Source organism: Polyodon spathula, chromosome 10 (genome assembly GCF_017654505.1).
Source record: "Polyodon spathula isolate WHYD16114869_AA chromosome 10, ASM1765450v1, whole genome shotgun sequence".
Lineage (NCBI taxonomy): Eukaryota > Metazoa > Chordata > Actinopteri > Acipenseriformes > Polyodontidae > Polyodon > Polyodon spathula.
In genome coordinates, this window is record NC_054543.1 from 31368131 (window position 1) to 31395000 (window position 26870).

The 26870-nt window shown below is 38.2% G+C and overlaps 3 protein-coding genes across 7 annotated transcripts in view; 2 read left to right on the forward strand and 1 right to left on the reverse strand.

Annotated features, from left to right (window-relative positions):
- The window catches only part of LOC121322102 (trafficking kinesin-binding protein 2-like), a 35218-nt gene extending 32697 nt beyond the window's left edge, over positions 1-2521 (reverse strand). Inside the window, exon 1 of one of the 2 annotated variants that reach the window (XM_041261622.1) lies at positions 2302-2521. The gene's annotated coding sequence lies outside the window, so the exon portion shown is untranslated. The remainder of the gene's footprint in view (positions 1-2301) is intronic. The other variant, XM_041261623.1, reaches the window with a different exon arrangement.
- Positions 1202-11103, forward strand: LOC121322103 (STE20-related kinase adapter protein beta-like). Of its 4 annotated transcripts, none has more exons than XM_041261627.1 (12): positions 5630-5836; positions 6907-6961; positions 7165-7245; positions 7363-7465; positions 7669-7790; positions 8088-8196; positions 8412-8535; positions 8911-9082; positions 9991-10095; positions 10228-10472; positions 10570-10612; positions 10760-11103. In XM_041261627.1, the coding sequence occupies exons 2-12, from the start codon at positions 6950-6952 to the stop codon at positions 10910-10912; spliced, it is 1269 nt and encodes a 422-aa protein (XP_041117561.1). In that variant the 5' UTR covers positions 5630-5836; positions 6907-6949; the 3' UTR covers positions 10913-11103. The 4 variants fall into 4 exon arrangements, with proteins under 4 accessions (XP_041117562.1, XP_041117561.1, XP_041117560.1 ...); XM_041261626.1 differs by having other exon boundaries at positions 5791-5878; XM_041261628.1 differs by lacking the exons at positions 5630-5836; positions 6907-6961 and adding an exon at positions 1202-1342.
- An 11090-nt stretch (positions 11104-22193) lies between these two features.
- On the forward strand, positions 22194-26864 carry si:dkey-69o16.5 (uncharacterized protein LOC100149419 homolog). The gene is made up of 7 exons (XM_041261630.1): positions 22194-22673; positions 23742-23830; positions 24540-24614; positions 25096-25175; positions 25637-25810; positions 26004-26063; positions 26606-26864. Exons 1-7 carry the CDS (start codon positions 22579-22581, stop codon positions 26690-26692), a joined length of 660 nt encoding a protein of 219 aa, XP_041117564.1. The 5' UTR covers positions 22194-22578; the 3' UTR covers positions 26693-26864.
- Positions 26865-26870: the final 6 nt, after the last annotated feature.

Sequence of the window (26870 nt, forward strand, 5' to 3'; positions counted from 1 at the left end):
ACAAACCATCCCATTTTCGAAGCTGCTTCAAGAGAAGGTACAGCCGTCGCAGCAAACATCCCATGTTTCATGTTTATAGCTTACATGTTGGGAACATCAGTGTTTAAAACAATATTCAAAACAGAAAAAAAAAGATTACTGATTATTAAACTAAACAAACCGATGTGAACAACACAGCTTCTCCTAATCCAATGCGCTCTGAAACGTGTACTGTTGGTTCTTAACCTTCATAATAAGCCTAACCTTAATTCGCAAGTGGCAGGGAAATGGAGATGAAGGAGGAGGTACCTTTTAGAGAGCTGGTTCCCAATTTCAGTCTCTAGGGATCCGTGCTCCAGTAGCATGAAATATGCATTTCCAATCTGAACGTCAGGTGTGCAGCTGCTGAGTTCAATCTGTGGTGGAATTATTTCTGGTGAATTACTACATGGGCACACCCTGACGACAATAAAACATTTTAAACATGCACATTTTCTTAGAAACAGTTTGCAACAAAATCTTGTTGGTGTTTCAACTGTGGACCACTGGTTCAGACTAAAGACCCTGCTCCTTCACTTGACACATTGAAAAAACTACAAAACGTTTAACCTGCCTGTTATGGCATGTAAGGTGTATTAATTTGGTCAAAACAAAGGATAACACAATTGTACAGTAACTCACATTGCAGAACCACAACTTGAAGAAGGCTACATGGAAATAATTTTGTTTATATACACAATTGGACCGATCTATAATCATTTCTAAAACCATGGATATTGCTCTGAATAACAATGTTTTCCCAACCATAAAAAAGACAGCTTGCAGTTGATCTGAAGTGTGCAATGAAAATAATAAAGCTAATAATTTGAGACTAATGCCAGTGTGGAGCCAAATTGTTAATCAAAGGCACAGGTTAATGCATTTTACCCTTAATTCAGGGTATTCCCTAACAGCCTCTTATAATGTCTTATTACAATGAAAAGTTCAACTTCTCACTGATAAGGGGATAAGTGGAAACTGCTCTGAAGGTAGTATACACTTGGACAGACACTAATAATAGTAATAATAATAATAATAATAATAATAATAATAATAATAATAATAATAATAAAGATATGTTTAAGACAATACTCCATTGTTTCTAGAAATCAATTAAAGTTAATTAAACACTACGTCATGTTTTGCTCATTATGAATCACTCAAACGAGATCTGTCCCACCACTCGTCTCTGGAGCATTTATTCGCTGCTCCAACAAATCAATACAATTAACACCACTAACACGGTCTCAGAGTTTGTTATTAAAAGATCATTTGAGTCTCACAATATATTGATCGGATAGAAGACGAACCGGACAACCCAAAGGTAAGAAGCCACATATTGCACAGTAATTCTTGGTTTTCATGCTGCAAATAGTACTTGTTTTTATATACATTATTTTCTTCATCGTAATAATGATGTATGCTAGAATGTTTAGTAGAAAGCATGCATTGCGCTATTTGGAACAAAGACGGAGGAGAGAAATTTACAAACTATAGTTTACAAAGGTTTCAAATGGATCGGCATATATCTATGCAGTAACTGCTGCTTTGTTTGGGGAGGAAAAAACCGTTCGTGTCATAAAGCTGCTTCATTGTCACGTCGATTATTTTGTGGAAGCAGACTGCCATGTCAAACACCCTACCCAACAGGAAACGGACGAACACAAACAGCATTGAATTGAATTGAACGTAGGCTTTACTCCTGCAACTTCCCAGCTCCACTCGTACACAATAAAGCGCATATAAACCAATGCACACGAAGGACATCATACCACAATAACACCTTCTCATAATATCCAGAATAAACATAAGTGATAATTTACTTGGCAAGTGTGACTGCTGGACAATTATTTTGCGTGAAAACTACATTACACAATACACGCATTATGAAATGCAATAATAGTAAGTGGTAGATGTCATTTCAAAATGTTAGTTTGACGTCACTTAATTACACGAATCCAGTCAAAATGAAAAAAGTCGAACTGGCAATGCTAATCGACTTTGTATCCATAACAGGTCATTATAATACGAAGGCTACTACAGAAATATTAATTATATGTACCATGTCACTGAGTATGTGCTTTCTTAAAATGTAAATTAACCTCACTAAATGTAAATAATATCTACTCTTTTTCGGAGAAGTTGTCAGTGTCAGCGAGTGTGCCTGACGGTGGTGCTGGCAACGAAACACAGAACGAAGAGAACCCGAGCACATGAAGAAAGCTACGGACACATTTTTTATATCGGAGAATCAAGTGTTATATTTTAAAATGACATACATACCTTGTATGAAACTGACCAAGAAAATGTTTTATAAATCTCAAGCAATCCAACGGTACATGTTACAAATTGAGAGGAACACAAAAACCATCAAGCGACAGTAGGGAATGAGGGCGATGGCTTCGAATCGTCATCAGTCGGAGAGAGAAAGACATGTAACGTCATTAATTTGGGACAGGAGGGTGCGGGAGTCTGCCTGAAAACAGAAAACGGGGTGCGTTCACGGAGATCATTCTGCGCAGAATCTGACCAAATTAGCAGAAAGAGCAAACATGGACGCTGAATTGTGTGAGAACCTTAATCCAGAAGTGGACGCATTACAAGTTTCTGTGATGGAAAAATATACCCTTTTTAAAAAAAAAAAAAAAAAAAAAAAAAAAAAAAAAAAAAGCATAGGAGATTTTTCATCAGTTTCATAAAAATTGCAACAAAACTTGATCAAAAGAATTGTATTTTAATAATAATCTTTTATTTTTATATAGTGCCTTTCATAGTGGACCACCATCACAAAGCGCTTTCCAAGATACGAGACTAGGGTGTGTGAGCTGTGCATCAGCTGCAAAGTCATTACAACATCTCACCCCAAAGACAAGGAGGTTACATGCTCAGGGCCACACAGTGAGTCAGTGGCTGAGCTGGGATTTGGACCGGGTACCTGCTGATTACAAGCCTGTTTCTTTAACCACTGGGCCGCCTAACTTTTTTTATTTAAACATGTTTTGCTGAACGAGTGTAACATTGTCAGGATCGAAAACGCATGAAGTACGACAAAACATGAATATTCCCAAAATTAACACCACTTGTTTAAGACTTGCAATATTCGCATGCGTTCACCGCACATGCAACATGCTGAGATGTGTCTATAAAAGTGGAGGGTTCTCAGTTTGCATGTCTTATTGGTGTTCGCTGTAGGCGCATTTGAAGTTCTACCTAGATTTACCAAAGCTCAACTGAATAATGCTGTTGGACATTTGGAAGCCGGCGAATCTCAGTCCGCTGTGGCACGGTGTCTGAACATTTCCTAGAGCACTACAGAACGACTTTGGCAGCGTGGATCATTGTGAAACAACACTTGACGGCCCAAGATCCGGTAGACCACGTGTGACGACGGCAGCCCAGGACATATTTATACACCTACGTCATTTACGTGACCGGTTCACCACTGCAACCAGTAAAACATCTGCAGTACCAGGAATGCATAGAATTTCCGACCAGACTGTCACAAATCATATACGGGAGGCAGGTATCCAAGCAAGAAGGCCAGTTATAGGAGTGATTCTTACTGCGCAACGTCGTCGACTACGACTTCAGTGGTGTCATAATCGCAAAGAATGGCCCATACAACGATGGAGAAACGTGGTGTTCAGTGATGAATCTAGATTTGTGCTTCGACGTGCAGATGGAAGAGCCCGGGTATACAGGTGACGTCATGAACGTTTTGCGGCCAGCTGTGTTTGACAGATCTGGTGGTGGGAGTGTCATGGTGTGGGCAGCAATCTCAGACAGTGGCAGAACCAACCTTATTCATGTTCAAGGCAACCTGACATCAGAGCGTTATTGACATGAGATCATACGGCCTCATGTGATCCCATTCATGAACCATCGTAACGTCATTCTCCAGCACGACAATGCTCCACCGCACACAGCCCGGGCCACCACAGCTTTCCTCCCTCAGAACAATGTTCAAGTGCTTCCCTGGCCGTCTCGATCACCAGATCTGAACCCCATTGAGCATTGGTGGGATGAGCTGTATTGACGTGAGTGACAACGGCATCGCGAGCCACAGACGTTAGAAAGGACTTTTCCAGGCACTTGAGCAAGAGTGGGCTGCCATTCCCCAGCATGTTGTCCAGGCTCTGATTTGATTAATGAGCAGATGTCAGGCTGTCATCAGTGCCAATGGTGGGCATACCCGTTACTGATTTCTGTTGACCTTAAACTTTGACCTTTTGAAAGTGATTTTATTGAATGTCATGATTTTTGTACATGTTAAGGTTCTTTGAAACTGTCTATTTTACTGTGCAAACTGCCATACTAATTCTATAAAAAGTACATTCAAAACACCTATGCATTTCTTTTTTGTAGAGTGTATTTGATTGAAAACGTTGTACATATTGTGTATTGATATCTTCCTTAATTATCTAAATTGTGTTGAAATGCTTTACTTTAATAGTGTTTAAAAAATTAAAAATAAAAAAGCAATTTTACCAATTACATTCCAAATACGTGGTGGCTCGATCTGCAGATAAGTGCTCCAATCGGCTCTTAAAGGGATTGTTTGAATTCAGTTGTGTTTTTACCAGTAATTGCACTCACAAGAAGACCAACAGGTTCTCAAGGAACATGAATTCATGCAAAATATCCCAACATACCCTCCTTAAACTTTTTCACATAAAAAAAAAAGCACAATCTGTGTATTTTTGCTCTGTACCGTATAGTTCCATCAAAACTAGGGGAAATGTAAGATTTTGGACGTGCTTATTTCAGTGACTTCAAGGTCCTGATATTGCATCTAGTAGACTAAATCATCAAAGTTTCTGATATTGCCCTCGAGGCAGGTGTGAGAGCTCAGACAGAAGTCTCCTGAACAGATTGGGAGACGCAATTAATAAGGGTTGCATATCAGTCAGTTATTACCACGTTTTTTTGTATCTTATGAAAAAGATACTCCTTTCTTCTGATTCGTTTAGTGGGACGCATATATATATATATATATTGCACACTCTGTGTAAGTAATAAGACATGACAATGTTGGATATATGCCTTCAGCCACTGGAAGTTATTCTAGTACACCCAGAACTGGAGTGTCTTATTGCGCTTATTAAATGGGTTAATATTTTTAGAAATAAAGATGTATACGCATTTATTTCAACTGAAATGGAAATGTATTTTGTTCAATATAGGGACAATCGTCCCGTTGCGTATGATTGCGATTGCGATTTAATTGCATGAACATATCTACGCCTGTATTACCAGCGTTACTGGAACCTTTTTTGGTATTTTTTTTTTTTTTTTTTAAAAATTGGGTAAAACAAAAAAGCCTCTTAATTGTTTGCAATGGTGGTTTTGAGCCGTATTGGGTGCACTTAAAGATGTCATCAAAAATAACATCGTAATAATGGAAGTCATTAGTGGAAAACGGGTGTTATTTTTTTTTTTTTTCACACCCCATGACTAGATGGCAGGAGCAGGTTTGGAATGGTCATATTATTGCCCACCCCTCTCTGTCGGAAGCAATCCTCTGTTTTGCAGCCGCTGCTGCTTCTCAGAATCTGCGCGATCTGTGCAGCCGCTGAAGCATATGGCTGCGTGACAAGGTGACGTCAATTCCGGCTGCGGTCACGCAGACGGCGAACTAGAACGAGTTTTGAGCAGAATCTACGCAGACTGGTGAAAGTCTGCGGTTAGGAACGCAGCACTTATCAAGCAAACCAAAGGAGAGAGAGAGAGAGTCTTGAAAAAATTTCTGTCATTCTCCATCGACGCAAAGGATTGGCTGCGACCGAATTTTCTTATACTACACAAGTCGACGCGTGTGGTGAATCCGACTTCAATTTCATCATTAACTCGAGTCACGAAGGTGACTTTGTGTGTGTGTCATTATATAAATTAGACACACACGCACACACACACACACAGACTGTGTTAATCCAAAATGACTTCAGTCATGCGATGGCGTTACAGCTGAGAGCTGAGACAAATATTTTGCAACACCTTTCGAAATTCAATATGAAACTTTATGAACACAGGCTTTTTTTCCTAAATTAACCTTCCAAGCTATCTTACCGTTTACTTTTGCCTGGAAGTAACTGTGTGCATTCGTTTAATTATAATATAAAGTTATTAGAGCTGCCTGGAGTAAATGTTGTAAATGTAATACACGCATTGTTGTTTCTGTTTAAATTGTCGTCACATAATTTAGGTGTTAACGAAATTAAAACGAGTTACTAAAAGTTTGTTGTGTTGCTGGTAATGTATTTTGCATTTGTGTTTATTTTATCTTGGTGTACTACTAGCAGTAAGCATTTGCGTGAAGTTTAACTTGCTAGGGGTTACTACTAACTACTGTATGTCATTTGCAACTATAGATATTAGCAGTGGACTCTTGCAGGCGGTGTCCAAGTAAGAGCAAAGTGTTGTGGAGTATGGAAAACGAACTTCTCTGCATGCGTGGGGCATGGTTGCAGTGTTAAACTCTCGTTACCAATTATTCAGTAAAAGCGAGAAGTGCTTCACATCGACTTTAACATTACATTTGTAAACACGGGGGGCGCTACTTTGATGCAATGCACGAACACAAATGGCATTAAAACTAGCATAAAAACTCTGGTTGCAGTAGGCAGCAGTTCAATCGTTGTTTTAAGTTGTTTGGTTAGTACACCGCGGTAGTCTCTAGCAGTATATGCCTATGCAGCCCTGTGCTTGTGGACAAAGGTACAGGCTAACTGCCAAGCTAGGGAGGCAATTATTCAGAGCAGTTAAATAAGTGATCTTTTAGAGCCCTCATTAAAATGTGGATCCTTATGGAGTGATTGTGTTTGTCTGTCTGTTAACGTTTTAGTATTGATTTGAGTGATTTTTTTTTCCTCCCTTTTTCATTCTCTTCAGCCCCTTTACGAAGGATAAACGTACAGTAATGTAAGAGGATTCCATGTCTTTCTTGGTATGAATTGCTTTATACTAGTTTTTTATCATTCTTCTTCAATCAATCTGCAATAATGACTAGAGGTGATTTGTTACCAGCACTGTAGAAAGCAACTCGACAACAATCGGTCTTTCTGCAATTTAGTTCTTGTTCAAAATTTTATTTTTGGTTTTAAATTAAGAGATCAACTGATCAGAATTCTTCCACGCTTGTCTTTTTAGGACTGTTCCTGTATTTCACATACATCATTTGAAAACATCAGAGTAGAGGACCATTACAACACAGTCAGTTATCACTGTCTGGTAGGTGAATCCCTTTTAGGTAAAATAATTGGTATGTAAACTTTTGGAATTTGTGGTTAAAGTACACTAACCATATTTCATAGTACTAAATAAATGAGAAGAATGATTCTCTTACAGACCAATGAGCCAGCAGCATGTTCCCTATCAAAAACACCTCCCAATGATGACATGACTGTGTACTCTACTGATATCAGCCACTACCAACTTCTCTCTGAGCTGGGTGAGTCTCCCAGAGCCCAGGATTTCTCTTTGAAATGAATCCAATAAAAGTCCCACATCCTACAGCATTTATTAGTCAGAAATTAAAATCTTCTACAATAGAGACACCCTACACACAGCATATTCATTTGTAATCTAACATCCTTATTAGCCCACTTAAAGCTACACACATGAGCTCCATCGTTCTCTTCTATTTATTTCCAGGGAGGGGGTTCTGTGACCTCAGTGTGGTGAGCTTGGCTAGGCACAGACCCACAGGGAACCTAGTGGCTGTCAAACAGACAAATCTCGACAACTGTACAGAAGAGCAACTAGGGGTCTTGCAGGTGTGTTACAGACAGAAAACAAGTGTCCTAATACTGTCAATAAGGTGTAGGGTCACTATATCCAGTCAGTACGACACTGATTCAACAGACCTCGGTGATATTGAATTTGCTTTGGAGGTATACTCATCTATTCTACTCTGGGGCTGAAATTCTACAGTGAAGTTTCCCATAGATGCATCTCCTAAGTTGTTCCTCTAAGCCTTTCCAAAACAGACCAGACTGTATCCTCCGGTTTTCTACCTGTGTGTTAAACTGTCATCCTGCCTATTTTTTTTTTTTTTTTTTTTTTTTTTGCAGAATGAGGTGCTGCAGACTCGGATGTTCCACCACCCCAACATCCTGACCTCCCGGACAGTATTTACCTCCTCTAGCAAACTCTGGGTCATCAGTCCTTTGATGGCTTATGGTAAGCATGGTTTTGTGAAGGAAGCCCTTGGCACTGCAACAAATCCACCATTGAAAAACATAACAAATGTGCTTAAGGAGTAAGTAGCAAGGTCCTGAAAAATATAGCGCTATATTTATATTATAGCAAACATTTTCATTTTAAAGCATGCCATCTGGTAGATAGTAATAGTATGATTTAACAGTAAGTAATCTCCTCGTTTCCCACATCTTCAGGGTCTGCAGAGTGTCTTGTGAAGACGTATTTCTCTGATGGAATGAGTGAATCACTCATTGCCTTTATTCTTTATGGAGTATTAAAGGGTCTTGACTACTTGCACAGGATGGGCTACATTCACAGGTAATACTGGAAGGAACTGGACAAACGTTTATCAAAACTCTAACATAAAGGGAAACTTAAATAATCAGAACCGCTCTGAGAATTTGCCATTTTAGTTTCATTAGTTAGTGTTTTGTAGTAGTATATGCAAAGTTCAAATTTAGGACAAGAAAGGTTTATAGTAGGCATTATACATAATCAGAATAAGGTAAATAACTAAAGTTCGCCAAAGGGCAACTCCAGGCAACCTTTACAGTACTGCTACGATTGTGTAGCTTAAACCTTGCTTGAGATTGTGTCGCCTACAATGAATTGCTCCAACAGTGACCTTGTATTTTACCTTACTTTTATACGAAGCTCTCCAGAGTTCACCGGTTTCCATTGTTTTTCCCTCAGGAGTGTTAAAGCCAGTCATATTCTGCTGTCTGGAGATGGACGTGTCTACCTGTCTGGTCTACACAGTCTGTACAACATGGTGAGAGATGGGAAGAGGTCGAAGGTTGTGTACGATGTACCAGAGCAGTGCTCCACTGTGCTTCCTTGGCTGAGTCCAGAGCTGCTCCGACAGGTGAAGCAACATGCAATTGCTCAAGCTAACTAGTGTAAGGGTTTTGCAAGGATGTTCAGTAGAAAATACAAAACCGGAATGCAAATCTGATTTAAACGTTGCATCCTACAGTCAAAATCATTGTTGTACTAAAGTATATTTCCTTGACTTCTGGTCACTTACTAAGAAGGTTCAAATTATGTAGCAATACTAAAATAAATAAAAATTTTACAAAGTTTTACAAATTTTAGGGTTACTACATATTCTACCCTGGAGTGTTCTGTAGATCAGTGAGGTTTGAATTATATCATCAAGTAGCTCATGAAGCAAAACTGTCTAAAACGTGCATTTATTTTTTTTTAATTCTAATCAATCAGCACACTGTTTTATAATTTAATATTTTCTCATGACACTCCTGTGTTACTGAGTATTTACAGGACTGCATTCTACTTATCTTAATTTGTGATCCCTTTTAAAGGGACTGTGGCACAATCTCACAATTTGAAATATCTTTACTAATAAATTCTATACATTTCTAGATTCTGATTTAAATAACATTGATTTTAATAAGTATTTAATATGACAAGTTTAAAAATGCAATTCTTTACTTTCCATAAAAGATCTGCTGCAATATAGCAGTTATGTATATTGGTGCCTGTGGGGTTGTCATTTCGCCCCCCCCCCCAAAATCGTTCCACGACCACCAATTTTTGAACCACTATACCATCAATGTGTGCATACGAAACATTTGCATAACTGACCACAGCTCCGAACATACTGCAGTGTTTACAGTGGCTTTCCTGGAAGTTTCACTAAAGACTAAATAGACAAATATGTAATGCAGAAATTTTCCTGTAATCCAACAAGCACACAAGGGGAAACAGTTCAAATGTCAGGAGTTCCTCAACAAACTGAATTTCTTCCCTCAGGATCTGCACGGCTATGATTTGAAGTCTGATATCTACAGTCTGGGCATTACCGCTTGTGAGCTAGCCACAGGGAGAGTTCCTTTTCAGGACATGCACCCAACATTGGTAGGGCTAAAACTGATCTGCTTTGTTACATTCTCTGTCCAAATAAAGTTTGAAACTGTGCTGGGCTGGTGCTGGTGTCTTTAACAGCAGTCTAGGAAAGTTACATAAATTTGCCAAACTTAATTGTTCCAGATGCTGCTGCAAAAGCTCAAGGGGTCGCACTGCTGTCTGCTGGATATCCACCCGTTCCCCTTGGAGGGTCTGGGGCTGAAAGTCTCCCGCTCTGGGGTGGATTCTGGGATAGGGGAGAGTGTGGCCGCCTCCATCATTATGCGAACAATGACTGGAGAGAGACCACAGAGTCCAGCACCTAAAAACTTCTCTGTGCTCTTCCACAACTTCGTCAAGTTGTGTCTACAGCATGATCCAGAAAAACGGTACAATCCCAAACTGCCAGAACAGCTAGTTTTTCTAGAACCACAATGCATCAAAACAGTACTATTCAAATATATTCATATTCTGTTTATTCTGCAGACCCTCTGCAAGATCCCTGTTAACCCATGCCTTTGTGAAACAGGTAAACCAAACTTCCTTATTTCTTATACTGTGCATTATGTGATACAGCAGGTAAGATGTCATTTATTTATTTTTTTCTTAATACACACAAGTCACCACAGTAAAATAGTTTGTATTGAATGCACTGTTTTTCCTTTTGGGCATACAGGTGAAAAGACACACCAAAGATTCCTTCCTCACCCTCTTGCACCCTGCTGTGCCACTGAATAATCCACAAGTATTGGCAAAAGCTGCGCAGACTGCAGCTGGGCAAGATTCTACTACCTCTCCCGATGCAACAGCTGGAGCATGGGAATTCTAATAGGACAATCCATCAATAAGAATTCCTAGATGTGCCAATCGCCAACAGCAATGAGCTATATTGCAAATCAATCAGTACAAACACTTTTTTTATTGCTGTTTCTACTGCAAATTATTATTTTACATTTTTAAAAAATGAAATGTTTATGTAATTTAACACATTTACACCCTTCATAATGGATCATTCACATCTATTTATTAAGGATTTGTGAAAAGGGGGGTGTTGGGGGGGGGGGGGGGGGTGTAAGGTTGCCAGGGATGGGGTTAAATCTATCCTGGCCAGCAATCGCAGATGTGGCCATTCCCAATTAAGTAATTGGTGCTAATTGGGAGGATAAATCTTTTGTTTTAGTTTTTAATATCTAATTGCAGCTGCTAACCTCTTGGGCCGTCACACTAACTTGTCACAAAGTTTTGCCGTTTGCTGGTACTCATCATAATTAGTTTTTTTAAAGAATCTTGTTCAGAATAAGGAAATGGCAGTTTGTAAATACACGTTGTATTTTGACCTCCTGTTCTAATGGGTGTTTCACATGCAACCCATGTTTGATCTGTGGTTTTCTTTTGATGTCATTTGTAAGTAGTTTTGTAACCAACTTTTTTATTAATACTTCAAACTTGGCTCAGCAGTAGAAAATATAAAAAACACATTTTATATATGAATTGTCAGTGTGCGCTGAGCAGCTTGTTAATGTAGTGTAATGCATTAGAAGTAGAAAAAGCAGTCAACCTACAGTATTTAATACTTTCTTACACCAGATCTACTGTAGGGCATTTTAGATACTGGATCCCCCTTTCCCAAATTTAAAATCAAATGAGTAGAAGTTTCTTCTCTACAGTATTAACAGCCTGGAACTTGTAGCATCATTCAGTGCCTTTCCTAAATTATTTCTGCCTTTGGTATTCTCCAGTGAATGGTATTGTGTTGCATTATAAATGTCACAGGTTATTTCAGCCAAACAACTTTGTGGTAGATGCCTGGTACCCAGTCCAGAATCGTGAAACAGCATGGTTTTCAAGCATCCTAAGCTGTCTAGTCCAAAATATAACAAAATGTAAACATTTGTTTGGTTTATAATAGTATTAATATCCTCATCAGTTCTCATTACCTGTTGATAACTGACCGTATATTTTGTTAATGCCTTTGACTCAGGACACCTAACTGCCACTGCAGTCTATTATCTAGAAAAGTAATAACTTCTCGTCATTTCGTTATCGCAACACACAATACGTTATTTTACAGTGGCTCTCAAAAGTATTCACCCCCCTTGGACTTTTCTACATTTTATTATGTTACAACATGGAATCAAAATGGATTTCATTAGGAGTTTTTGCCACTGATCAACACAAAGTCCATAATGTCAAAGTAAAAAATTAAATCTACAAATTGTTCTAAATTAATTACAAATGTAAAACAGAAAATAATTGATTGCATAAGTAATCACCCACTTTGCTATGACACACCTAAATAAGCTCTGGTGCAACCAATTGTTTTTACAAGTAACATAATTAGTTGAATGAGTCCACCTGTGTCCAATTAAGGTGTTTCACATGATTTCAGGTTAAATACACCTGTCTCTGAGAGGTACCACAGTTGGTTAGTACATTTCCTAACAAAAACTACATCATGAAGTTGAAGAAACATTCAAAGCAAACCCGGAGTAAGGTTCTTCAAAAGCACATTTCTAAGGCATTGAATATCCCCCGGAGCAAGTCCATTATTAAGAAATGGAGAGAATATGGCACAACTGTGACTCTGTCTAGAACAGGCCGTCCTCAAAAACTGAGTATCTGCGCGAGAAGGGCACTAGTCAGGGAGGTCACCAAGAGGCTTATGGCAACTCTAAAGGAGTTACAGTCTTCCATGGCTGAGCTGGGAGACATTGCATATGGCAACAATAGCCCAGGTGCTTCACAAAACTAGCCTTTATGGGAGAATGGCAAAAAGAAAGCCATTGTTGAAAAAACTTGCATCAAATCTTGGCTAGAGTTTGCCAGAAGGTATGTGGGAGACTCTGAGACCAAGTGGAAGAAGATTCTATGGTCTGATGAGACCAAAATAGAACTTTTTGGCTTCAATGCTAAGCGCTATGTTTGGCGCAAGCCTAACACTGCACCTCATCCTGAGAACACAATCCCTATCATGAAGCATTGTGGTGGCAGTATCATGCTATGGGGATGCTTGTCTGCATCAGGGCCTGGAAAGCTCGTGAAGATAGAGGGCAAAATGGATACAGCAAAGTATAGAGAAATCCTAGAGGAAAACCTGCTGATGTCTGCAGGAGACCTGGGAATTGGGAGAAGATTCATCTTTTAGCAGGACAATGACCCCAAACATACAGCCAAAGCCACAGTGAAAATCTGGCCCAGTCAAATCCCAGACCTCAATCCAATTGAGAATATGTGGAGAGTTGAAAATTGCTGTTCACCAAAGGTCCCCATCAAACTTCACGGAGCTTGAGCAATTTTGCAAAGAAGAATGTACAAAAATTGCAGTGTCCAGGTGTGCAAAGCTGGTAGACATTTATCCAAATAGAGAATAGGTGGCTGTAATTGCTGCCAAAGATGCCTCTACCAAATATTGACTCAAGGGTGTGAATACTTCTGCAATCAATTATTTTATATTTGTAATTAATTTAGAACAATTTGTAGATTTTATTTTTCACTTTGACATTATGGACTTTTTTTGTGTTGATCAGTGGCAAAAACTCCTAATTAAATCCATTTTCATTCCATGTTGCAACACAATAAAATGTGGAAAAGTTTAAGGGGGTTGAATGCTTTTGCGAATGTAAATAATGGTACAAATCAATTCCTGCATGCAAGCTTTTGTCCTTTTTCCATAAGAAATTTAATGTGTGTTTGTTTTTTTTTGTGTTTGTTTTTTTTTTTTTTTGTTTTCCCCCCCCCCCCCCCCCCCCCCCCCCCCTGACCCCTATTTTTTTTTTTTTTTTTTTTACTGACCTACCTGCAACCTAATTCGATTCAACCTAATTCATATTATCAAAATAGAGACACTTTGTTACTTGTTTTTTGGAACTTCCAATACGTGTGATTAACATGGTTCAAATAAACCAGCAGTAAAAACACAAGCTAAACCAAAGGCAGGTTTCCATGAAGTGTGGTGCCTTCTTAAATAGCCAAGCATTCTAAAGCCAAGATTTACTAAGATAATGTAGTATTTAAGCAATAAGAAGTTTTCAAATAAAATCAATCTAATGGTGGCATAAGATAATACTGTGTAATAAAGGCTGTCGCATAACAAATTGTGCAGTTGCCTTACGTGTGTAAAAATGTGATTCGTATTATAAATAAATTAAGTTGTAACTGGATTTAGAAAACAGTAATGTAAAAAGATTTAAAAAAAATATATTCTTATCAGAGGTTTTGTTTTTCCGTCCTGATGTGTTTTCCTACAGAGTCCTCATTTAAAACATGGTGAGGACGAAAATAGCCTTAATGTTACACCGACCGTTTACACATCTCTAGATATTTGCATTTGGCAATCAGTTTTGTAATGATTTTGAGGTATTGTGCAGTTTTGAGGACCCTCTGTGTGGATGCAATGGTTGTCATAATGTCTCGTTTCTTTACAGTTTCATTTGCATTTGGATTCCAGATGCCAAGTTACATTGTATTTATTAAAATCAATGTAGAACCATAAGTTTCTCTTCATGCTACTAGAAAACACCTATTTTGTAAAACCATATTTTCTACTTGAACTGCAGTGGTTACACCAAATTAAAGACATTTGACACATAACTGACGTGCTGTAATGTTTTGGTTGAACTAGCCCAATGAAACAGGTTGACATCTGCTCAAATGTTCATTTTGTTTAGCCACTTAATTTTGCTTTTGTGTTTTCAGTGTACATGGACATTTGAAACGTGTTCAGGGAGTACACTGGTTATTCAACGAAGGAGGATCCCAAAATAATATACAGGAACCCCCTAACTCTCCATGTAGTTTTTATGAACAGAATAAAACGAAGTGGAATGTAAGGAATGTTTACACCCAGGTTAAATAATCAACTCCAAGCACTATCAAGCTTGTGCCTTTATTATTAAAATGTTTTTTTTTTTATTTATTTTTTATAGAAACTGCAGAACAAGTATTCCTGCTCCAATAACCAATGTTGTAAGATGTTGAATGACTACAAACTAGTTAATAAAGCCATAAGAAAAAGCAAGATGTTACGCTCATGGATAAAGAAATTACTTTTAAAAAACAGAGTGAACAGTTCCTCATTCATACTACCAGGTGATTCCGTTTGTGAAGTATGTATCAAGAGGCTTCGATTTGCAATAAAAGTTTTACAATCTCCACCCCCGACATGGGTTATTAACAAATTCAATCCCCATGAATCTGAGAGTGCAAACACTATGTTGTTGTTCATTAAAATGTGTAGCTACAGGTGATCGTATGTCCTTATTTCTAATAGCGCTTTGTTCACTTTTACACGTGTTTCCAATTCCCTAATGGTCTTACCCTCATAGCAAAGCCCACAAGGGCATTTCAACAAATCAAAAACCATGATCAGTCACAGATGCGTCTAAGAAATTGACTATATGGCAAATTACGGTACAATGCAGGACGCTGGTAACTAGATGCATTTAGAAAACCATTACCAGTACATAGGTTTCCTGCACATGCTTTTCTTTAAACCTAGATTAAAACAGCTGCATTTGGGTAAATCATTTCCTTATCGGGTTATTTTGCACAAACTGTCAGAAACTTTGGATCTCAGGGAAGCTCATCTGCAAATTTGTTTACATCCCTGTTAGTGAGCATTTCTCCTTTGCCAAGATAATCCATTGACCTGACAGCAGTGGCATATCAAGAAGCTGATTAAACAGCATAATCGATTACACAGGTGCACCTTGTGCTGGGGACAATAAAAGGCCACTCTAAAATGTGCAGTTTTGTCACAACACAATGCCACAGATGGATGAATCTGCAGGAAGCCCACCAGAACTGTTTTAGAGAATTTGGCTGTAACGGGCAGATGTAACCACGCCAGCCCAGACAGTGTGCCATGGACAGCTGATGAAACTGTGGGTTTGCACAACCGAAGAATTTCTGCACAAACTGTGGGGGAAGCTCATCTGCGTGCTTGTCGTCCTCACCAGGGTCTTGACCTGACTGGTTTGCTGATGTCAACCGTTTCAACTGTTGTGAACAGAGTGCCTCATGGTGGCGGTGGGGTTATGGTATGGGCAGGCATAAAGTACGGACAAAGACCACAATTGCATTTTATCGATGACTATTTGAATGCACAGAGATACCGTGACGAGCCCATTGTCATGCCATTCATCCGCCGCCATCACCTCATGTTTCAGCATGATAATGCACGGCCCCGTGTCGCAAGGATCTGTACACAATTCCTGGAAGCTGAAAATGTCCCAGTTCTTCCATGGCCTGCATACTCACCAGTCATGTCACCCATTGAGCATGTTTAGGATGCTCTGGATCGATGTGTACGGCAGTGTGTTCCAGTTCCCGTCAATATCGAACAACTTCGCACAGCCATTGAAGAGGAGTGGGACAACATTCCACAGGCCACAATCAACAGCCTGATCAATTCTATGTGAAGGAGATGTATCGCGCTGCATGAGGCAAATGGTGGTCACACCAGATACTGACTGGTTTTCTGATCCACGCCCCTACCTTTTTTTTTTTTTTAAGGTACCTGTGACCAACAGATGCATATCTGTATTCCCAGTTATGTGAAATCCATAGATTAGGGCCTAATGAATTTATTTCAATTGACTGATTTCCTTATATGAACTGTAACTCAGTAAAATCTTTGAAATTGTTGCATGTTGCGTTTATATTTTTGTTCAGCGTGTGTGTGTGTGTGTGTGTGTGTGTGTGTGTGTATATATATATACACACACACAAAGGTTGGTTCATACTTCAGACGGACATAATTACTAGTCAGAGTCATGGGTCTCCGACCGTGTGAGATAGATCGGAATTATGTCACCCAAACTGTTGCAACGTACGTCTTTTTTGGAAAGTCGTTCAGCCTTTTCTCATGCATCTGCGACCTGAAATCACACGGGGTCGGACACCATTCAAAAATGTCAACATTTGCTACATGGTCGTAAGCTGGTAACCATCAGGGCACAAGACTGTCTGACTTTTAAAAGAAGCATTTCGGAAACATCCACATTTATAGAACCCCTCCTTTAAGAATATAGAGATGCCCAAATAATAGAAGCAGTGTTGGTGTGTATTACTCAGAAAAAATTGAAACGGACTGGAGAGAATGTAAAGCCCAATGGAGAAAACTGTGTGATGGTTTGTGAAGAGCAAGAGAACCCTAAAGTAAAGAGTGGAGTTGGAAGCTCGTGGCCACACTGCTGGGAATTGCCAGTTACTATTCATGACTGCAAGTCTTTCTGGAGGTGTCCCTGGTATGGCATGCTTATTTTTGCATTGAAGCAACGGTCCCAATCTTTTATTCTAAGAATGTCTCTCGGTGTCACATACCCGCATGCTCTTTTTTTTTTTTACAGCATATAATGTACTACTTATTCTTGGTCACAAACCGGCTGAAGGCTTTTTATTCATTTTTTGGGATTTGGGACTGTTCTTTACCGGTCCCACTGCTCTGTGCTTTGGGGTGATGGTTGTGACTGGCATATTTGTTTTGGAAGGTTCTTTGTCTTTTCTGATCTTTGTCTGACCTGGGATATTGGATTCAGCTTCAGGATTTATGAAGGTGACGGCTCTCATGGGTTCCAGGACTTATATTGCATGCAGGCCTCTCACCAGAGCTGATATTCTCCAAGGTCTCACTTAGGTTTCAAGCTATAGCTGGCAGTATTTATATGACTGCTTGGTGTTTATTATTCAACTTCCAAATCTATGTTATGTGGCAAACCAACACAGAAAATGAAGGAGTCTCTTGTACTTTACCAGAATCTTTACATCTTTACAGCATCAGCATTAATGAAGCAAAAAAAAAAAAAAAAACAATCGAGCACACGACCTTGGAGTCCTCAGAGCTAGTTACAGTCTTGATTACATGCACTTAAGGGCTACTCTTTTCACACAAATGTATTTAAAGTGACACATGCTGACAAGATTCATGTAATAGTGCTGCCTTTATCTGGGTGCCAATCTGACAGGTGCTTTAGACTATGTACCGTTACTGCACAGTTAAGGATGGGTTGCAAACCGTGTGGTGGGCTCCGAACAGAAATAGCACTTAATTTAAAAACATTTTAACCAGCTAAAGGAAGTCCCAGGGATACTTTCTAAATATATAGTATGGTAGAATAGTTCTGTAACAGATTAAAAGAAGAAATGGTGCATTATAGGCAGATACAACCCACCACCCACAAAAGATAAAATTATTGAATAAATATGTTTTGACAAATTTTAATACATTTTCGAAATTTCTGTGAAACAAATTATTTTAACTGTTTTTTGAGGCTGTACATGTATTTTTTTTTTAATTACTGTCATGAACAGGCTCAAACCAGACTCACTCCTTCCAATAAGTTATGTCTAGTTTACAGTACTGGGTTGCTATGGAAAGCAGACATTCTTTAAACCTGATGCACTGTATGGTACAGCTGTATGTTGTTTTACTCTATTTTTGTAACATAGATGGCATTTATTTCATATACTTTTAAATATTGTGGCTGCTCAAACTGTGAGAAATGACATCTAAACACAATGTATTAACGTATTATAAATCAACTGAAGAATACCTCTAGAATAGCTTTAAAACGAAAAATATTAATATTTTTGAAAAAACATAACTTTTATCCTTTCCCTCCCCAGGTCATGAAATGGTTCAGTCCAAAATCAACTGCCACAGGTGCTGTTGTGGTGAGACTATTTATTAAAAACAAAAGAGCAGCCGGAGAAACGTGTGTTTTTAAAAGTTTTCTACTAACAAGGTAATATTTTAATTAGATGTACTTACATTTTTGCAAATACTTCACAGTGATTGGTTGATTTCTGATTTATAATGAGAGTTTATGAAGTGCTGTGATTACTTTGCACATTTGTATAATACAGCACAATTTTATTTTAAGATCATTCTAGAAAATGACATGACAAGTAGAATCTCTCTGTCATTCACTTCCATCATGATTCTACATACTGCTGTCCAGCATCAACAGGACACGGTACAGTTTAAATAAAGAAACATCACAAAGGGTCCCATTCAAAGCACAACCTGCTTGATTCCATTGAATTCAGACTCTGCACATAACTGACTAGGATCGTATCTGCTCGCTGTACATAAGAACATAAGAACATAAGAAAGTTTACAAACGAGAGGAGGCCATTCGGCCCATCTTGCTCGTTTGGTTGTTAGTAGCTTATTGATCCTAGAATCTCATCAAGCAGCTTCTTGAAGGATCCCAGGGTGTCAGCTTCAACAACATTACTGGGGAGTTGATTCCAGACCCTCACAATTCTCTGTGTAAAAAAGTGCCTCCTATTTTCTGTTCTGAATGCCCCTTTGTCTAATCTCCATTTGTGACCCCTTGTTTCTTTTTTCAGGCTGAAAAAGTCCCTTGGGTCGACACTGTCAATACCTTTTAGAATTTTGAATGCTTGAATTAGGTCGCCACGTAGTCTTCTTTGTTCAAGACTGAACAGATTCAATTCTTTTAGCCTGTCTGCATATGACATGCCTTTTAAGCCCAGAATAATTCTGGTCGCTCTTCTTTGCACTCTTTCTAGAGCAGCAATATCTTTTTTATAGCGAGGTGACCAGAACTGCACACAATATTCAAGATGAGGTCTTACTAGTGCATTGTACAGTTTTAACATTACTTCCACTTGATTTAAATTCAACACTTTTCACAATGTATCCGAGCATCTTGTTAGCCTTTTTTATAGCTTCCCCACATTGTCTAGATGAAGACATTTCTGAGTCAACAAAAACTCCTAGGTCTTTTTCATAGATTCCTTCTCCAATTTCAGTATCTCCCATATGATATTTATAATGTACATTTTTATTTCCTGCATGCAGTACCTTACACTTTTCTCTATTAAATGTCATTTGCCATGTGTCTGCCCAGTTCTGAATCTTGTCTAGATCATTTTGAATGACCTTTGCTGCTACAACAGTGTTTGCCACTCCTCCTACTTTTGTGTGGTCTGCAAATTAGTCAATGTAGTCAATGTGACCTCTTTTTATCGAAATAATAAAATGTCCTTTCAACTTTAAATAATATCTCTTTCACTGCCATTTTCTAAAAAAATAAATAAATAAATAAATAAAAATAAATGTAATAATTGTATGCTTTTTTTGTTTTGTTGTGTTTTGTTTTTGGGAGGTAGCTTCGTTTTATTAGCGCTATTGTTTCTGCAATGTGGACCGCAGGAAAAGTAATCCAGGAAGAAAAAAAATAGTGCTGGTGTTGCAAAAGGCTTTTGATGATTTCCGCGGATGTAGTGTGGACTGTTGTAAATGTATATTAGTCAGGGATGCAATCGTCTCACTACAGTATAACCCCTTTTATATTTTATTTCACAAGTAACTAACCTGGGTGATTTCTGAGATTTAAAATAGTCTTTCCAAACAGCCTGGCAAGATCACCATCAGACTCCTACCCGATCAGCGGTAAAACCAGTACAGTGCTGCCTATGAGTGCAATATAGACAGCATCTCTGGTTTCTGGGGATTTTGCACTGATTTTCAATGAAATCATTAATTGTATGGCGATGAATCTTAAACCACTGGCATTGAATATTGTATGTGAATAACGTGTATAATTTGAAAAAAAATACAAATTAGTAAACAAAAAAAAAAGATGACCAATACTAAATACTACATTTTTGAAGACATTAAGAGAGACTTCTAGTCAAAATGTCATTCAAAGTATTACGTAATATACTGCTATTGAGTGTTTTTATACTTCTGCATTGCAGGAGAGTATGTATCATGCTTTATGGACACAATGCAATACTACACCACAGATGTGCTGATACTCAATAAGCATTTGTTTAGCAGACTGTGATAAAGTATTTTTTAGGCACTATAACAGTAACGCCTGCTTTTATTCAGCGGCGCTTTAGATGTTTGTGTTAAACAAAACAGTAAAAGAATGTGAGCTGGATGTGGGAAGCAAACATGATGAAATGCCTCTTGGATTTAGATATGATCAACTTTTTAGTTTTAGTTTTTTACAGCAAATAAAATGTAAAAAAACAAGCAAACAAAAAATAACTTATAAAGGACATTTAACCACGCTACTCCACTGCTCCGCTCACTCCATTGGCTCCCGATCACCGCTTGCATCCAGTTCAAGACTTGTACTCGCCTACCGATGCCTTGACCAGACTGCACCCAGCTACCTACAGACCCTCATCTCTCCCTACACCCCCACACAAGTGAGTAGTTTTTCGAGATTTACGATTATACTGTATTTACAGTATAATCGTAAATCTCTAAAAACTACTCACTTCTAAATATTTTGTAGTCATTTTTGTATTACTTTAGTATAAATACATGTTAATTTGGATTCATATGTTGTTTTTTTCTGACTTTATGTGAACGAAAAGACACACATTTGCCAGTTTTCCCATTGGAAATAGTGATATTTTTAAATATCACTGTCCTGGTTACAAAAGCAAAGTTTGTGGGGAATAATAGCCATTTTCTATACTTTTGAGGCCTAAGCAATTAGGAAATAACACTTACTACCCAGGAACAAAATAAATAAATAAATCCTTACACGGTGTAATCAAACGCAGGCTGTGTGATAGCAGTGGTAGAAACCAAGCTTTGACATCCTTTACAGTTAAGTTACCTGGGAATTCGGCAGTGTTTATTACAAAAAAAGAAAACAAGTTTGTGTTTTAAATAAATAAAACATGAGATTTTGTAGCATTAAAATAATTCTTGATTTGTGTTTTTTCTGATGCACGTCCGGAGGCAGGTACAGAGAGGAGCTGAGACTGCGATGGAGAGACTACATCACACAGTCTTCTCTGATACAACTGTAGATGAATACTGACGACTGTGGGCAGCCATAAGCTTCGCTACAGTAACGTGCATTTAATTACAGATGACCCTGACACTGACATAACACATCAGTAAAATTATTAGAAATACTAGGCAATATCAAGCCTAAAAAAAAAATAAAAAAAATAAAAATAAACGTGCTTTCATTGAAACTGCACACGTTTTTGGGGATACGTAGTTCTGTTGTTAAGGGGGACTGCGGGTTTTGAAGAAAAACAAAGCGATTACACCATACAAAAGACTTCCACAAACGTGATGTCACATAACGTCTAGTCTCAATCATTTTGTACCGTCTCTGTCACCAATACAAGCCCTACTTCTATAGACTTATGGTGCTCAACGTTTTTTTTTTTTTTTATCAAGTAATATTGGATCGTATTTTTGGATGACTTAAAACGTACAGTACAACTATAAGTTAAAGCAGTGGACGTAAACGTTGACGTCTGTAAAATAGTTGCAGATGTGCGCAGTCATGAAACTTTGACCTTAAAATTTACAAACTCAGCAACATTTTTCCAAAACGATTTCAAACAGGCGACCTTTTGGACCACTATAAACGTACACTCTGACCCTCTCAGTTAAACGTGTTGTAGATTCCGATACTCTTCTTAATACTATCCTTGTCTGGGACGTTAAAATAAGCACCACGGCCGGGTTCAACAAACGCAATGAAACGGAGATTGTTGTTAGTTTCCAACTCCACATTATATGGAGGGGGATATCTCCAGCATTGCCAGCGGCAGATTCAAGATTTTTTTGGAGAGTAAGTAACCACATTTAAATTCAGAAATAAATAATTTGCAGTCCAAAATGTAACTAGATTATAAATGTATTAATTGCATATTGCACTGTTTTTTTGCACAGCTCTGTCTCTAGCAGAACCTTGTACTCAACTTCCTGGTCGGAATCGCTTGTCTAGAAGTGTGCTGTAGATATCGTACCATTTCAGATCCAAAGTATACATCTGAGAAGTCGCGTAGTGTTGTGAGAATCGGTCCTTTTGGTATTGAGCTTTAACGAGAAACTAATTTGATCGATTGTGACTCCTTTGTGGAAAAATAAATAACAAAATGCAGTAACATGTAAACCACTTTTGTTTTATTCCATAGAGGGTGCTAACTTTTATCTACAACAGTGGTTTTAGAACCCAGTACCCCTTTCCAAACAATGTAACCTACAGATCTGAGATAGGATCATAAATCAGGAAATAAAATGTGGTAGTTTCTAATTACTAGATTAACCATCCTATTATGTTCAGAATTTAGGTACAGCTCTTATGTTTTGGGTCATACTGACCCGATGAAATTTCAAACTAATTTCAACAGCCTTAAATTGATTAACTGTTTTTATTTGCAAAGGTTTTACTCTTATATACTCTTTTAGTCCAGGAGCTGTGATAAAACTTCTTTGACTGATTAAACCTGGGATTTCGAGTTCATTTTTCATACTTATAATCTGTGTAGATAACTGTTTTTTCTTATACTGTCTCTCTCTCATATTATCCGAGACTTGCCATCTATATATAACAAACAACAATTCTTTATAAATCTCTCTCTCTCTCTCTCTCTCTCTCTCTCTCTCTATATCTCTCTATCTCTCTCTATATATATATATATATATATATATATATATATATATATATATATACACATATATAGGTCTGAGCTGTCTATATATATATATATATATATATATATATATATATATATATATATATATATATATATAATTCAAAACAAACCCACACATGATGTACTGTATAGGCATACAGCAACACATTCTGGTGTACAAAATGAATGAAGTAAGATTGATATTGTGTTTCTTTCTGCAGGAAAGTGACAAGAGTTTTATTCATTCCTTATGCTTTGCATGATAGAGATGCTTATGCTAAAACTGCAAGAGAGAAATTTCAAAGTCTGGGTAAGAGTTTTGTTGTCACAAAAACAAAGAAACAAACAAACAAAAAAAAACCTGGTAGGCATGCACAATGTCACAGTTACAAAATATTCTTCCTGTTTAAATTCAGAAAGTCATCATTAACCTGTCCCTCTGTCCTCTACACAATTGTACGTGACATTTCTAACAGATTTATATCTTGCATCCACCCGTGGCAGAGTGGCACTCTAACAGTAGTTACAGTCTGGTGTACCAGGTAAAGACATGTTGAAGAGCCTGTTTTGAGTATTACAAACTCACCCTGATAGAGAGAATAATTTGAAACAAGAATAAAAATACATTAAATAAGATAACTGATATTTCAGATACCCAACAAGCTGCCCTTTAACTTAACAAATTAAGAGAATCAGTAAACAAGCCAAAAAAATGATGAACAAGTCACATAACCGACATGATCCACCCAGCGGGCATGTTCTAGCACTCGCCAAAACTGCTGGTGGTACTCCTGGTTCATTACTGATCATATGGGATCAAAAAAAAATAGTGAAATATATTGACCATTTACTGTAATGCTGTAATGCCAGTTGAATGTTTGCACTCCTAAATTTATCAAACCGCTTATAAACCTGTATTGGGGCGAGCATGTTTCTCATAGTAGCTATAAAATATGAGTTCAAATTTTTCAACCCTTGCCGGCCACCAGCTCACAAGGAGTTTCTATGTACCGGCACAGGCTATGAACTTGACAGCATTCATGAAGCCCCCAATCCTGTGGACGCTGTGAGGAAGGCACAGGGGATTTTCATTGGTAGGTCTCTTCACGTCTCTTCCTATCATGTTTGGAAAACTTAGTTGGATACTGTGAAATTCAGAGGCGGCAAAGCTGAAACCAAAGCTTTTCTGTGGAGAAGGGATAGAGAAAGGACTTAGACTGTATCAGAATGTCGTCTTCTGCAAATGTCAAACTCATTAGTACCCTGTAGACACAGGCCAGTAACTCCACACCAAGACCGGACTTTGTTTTATCTTTCAACCAAAGCCTGCACTGGGGAGAGAACTTTTTCTGCTCTGTCCACCATCCTGGTTACACCCACGCCAGTAGCTTGAGTTAATCGATTAGTTACACAGGAAAACAGTCTATCTTTATGACAGAGTGATGAAATGGCATAAATCTGGACGGAGCTGCAAGATTAATCCTTCAGAGAGAGGACTTACTCTCGTCGTTGAAGAAACGACCGTCTTTATATGGTAGTATAGGAATGGTGATTCTGCATAGCTTTTGTTTGCAGGTGGTGGCAACACTTTCCGACTTTTGAAAACCCTTTACGACCATAATCTGGTGTCCGAGATAAAGAAGAGAGTCCTTGAGGTGTGTGTACTTTTAATTAAAATAGGTGATTAAAAATGGCATGACCTGCACAATGGATGATGATCCATTATCTCAACAGAATAAAGTCACGCTGCTTTACCAGAAATTCTACCCTGCCGGAAAATGTTTTTTTCTCCCATTCCTCATTTCTCTTTATTCCTTATCTGAACATTCAGTACCACTTTTTAAATACATAATACCCTGGGATTCTTATTTCTGATCATTCTGAGAGGAAGTGCATTTTAAACTGAGCTGTGCCGTGCTGACACAGCTGATGAAGTGCAATCTATACACTGTATTATAATAAAATACACTGTCAATTCCCAATTGGATTCAGTTCTCCATTAAGGCATTACAGTACATATCACTTTCTTTTATAACTTTTTACAAACAGCTTCATTTCGATTAGTGATTTAATAAAATGTTGTTATATATAATTTAATTATTGTTCATTTTTGCAGGATGGAGTCCCATATATGGGGTCAAGTGCAGGAACTAATGTGTCCACAGTCAGCATCAGCACCACCAATGACATGCCTATTGTGTACCCACCCACCCTGACTGCCATTGGGTTGGTGCCGTTTAACATCAATCCCCACTACCTGGACACAGACCCCAACAGCCGACACATGGGGGTGAGCAGCTGTATTTCTTTGAATTGTGTTTTACTGGGGGACGGGGGCAAAAGCCATTTTATTAAATTGAATTAATATATGTTAAAGCTGGCTTTCTTATATCTTTAAATTGAACACTTGTGTAATTAAATTCATCTACAAAATGATCCTTAATGGTTTTTAACCTGCTGTATGTTTTTCTTTTTTTGTTCAGGAAACTCGTGAGCAGCGCATCACGCAGTATCATGAGGAACCAGACACACCCTCTGTACTGGTAAGTTCGGCAGCGCATCACGCAGTCTCATGAGGATCCAGACACTCCCTCTGTACTGGTAAGTTCGGCAGCGCATCACGCAGTATCATGAGGATCCAGACACTCCCTCTGTACTGGTAAGTTCGGCAGCGCATCACGCAGTATCATGAGGAACCAGACACACCCTCTGTACTGGTAAGTTCGGCAGTGCATCACGCAGTATCATGAGGAACCAGACACTCCCTCTGTACTGGTAAGTTCAGCAGCAGGAGGATGGGTTATATGGCACACATTGTTTGCATGTAGAAATCAATGCCAGAAAAGCAAGCACCATCTTTAATCAACTCCAAACTTGCACATTTTTGACATCTTGTCATTGTACATGATCAAGCGCATGCTAAAATAAAGTTGGTCAATTCCAGTGGTTGTATTTGGTAAACTTTTAAAATGACGCACTATTATAAAGTCTATTGATAAGTAATCAAACAGTGATCAGATCAATCAGAACCACTGTTTCCCCAGTCCATGTCATGTAATGTACATTGTTTTTTTTTTTATTACAGGGTTTAAGAGAAGGGTCATTATTGCTTGTAGAAGGAAACAAAGCAACTCTCTTAGGAACCACAAACGCCCGTCTGTTTATTAGGTAAAACAAAGTACATCTCAACTTTTATACATTTTCAGATCAGCCTTTTAATTTGGCTTTATTGATCTAGAGCTTTGTCAGAACTCTCAATCATACAGTAGGATATATTTAATTTTTTTTAATGCATTACATATTATGCTGTGTTTCTGGTGATTCGAGAGTATGGATTGCTCACTGTTTAT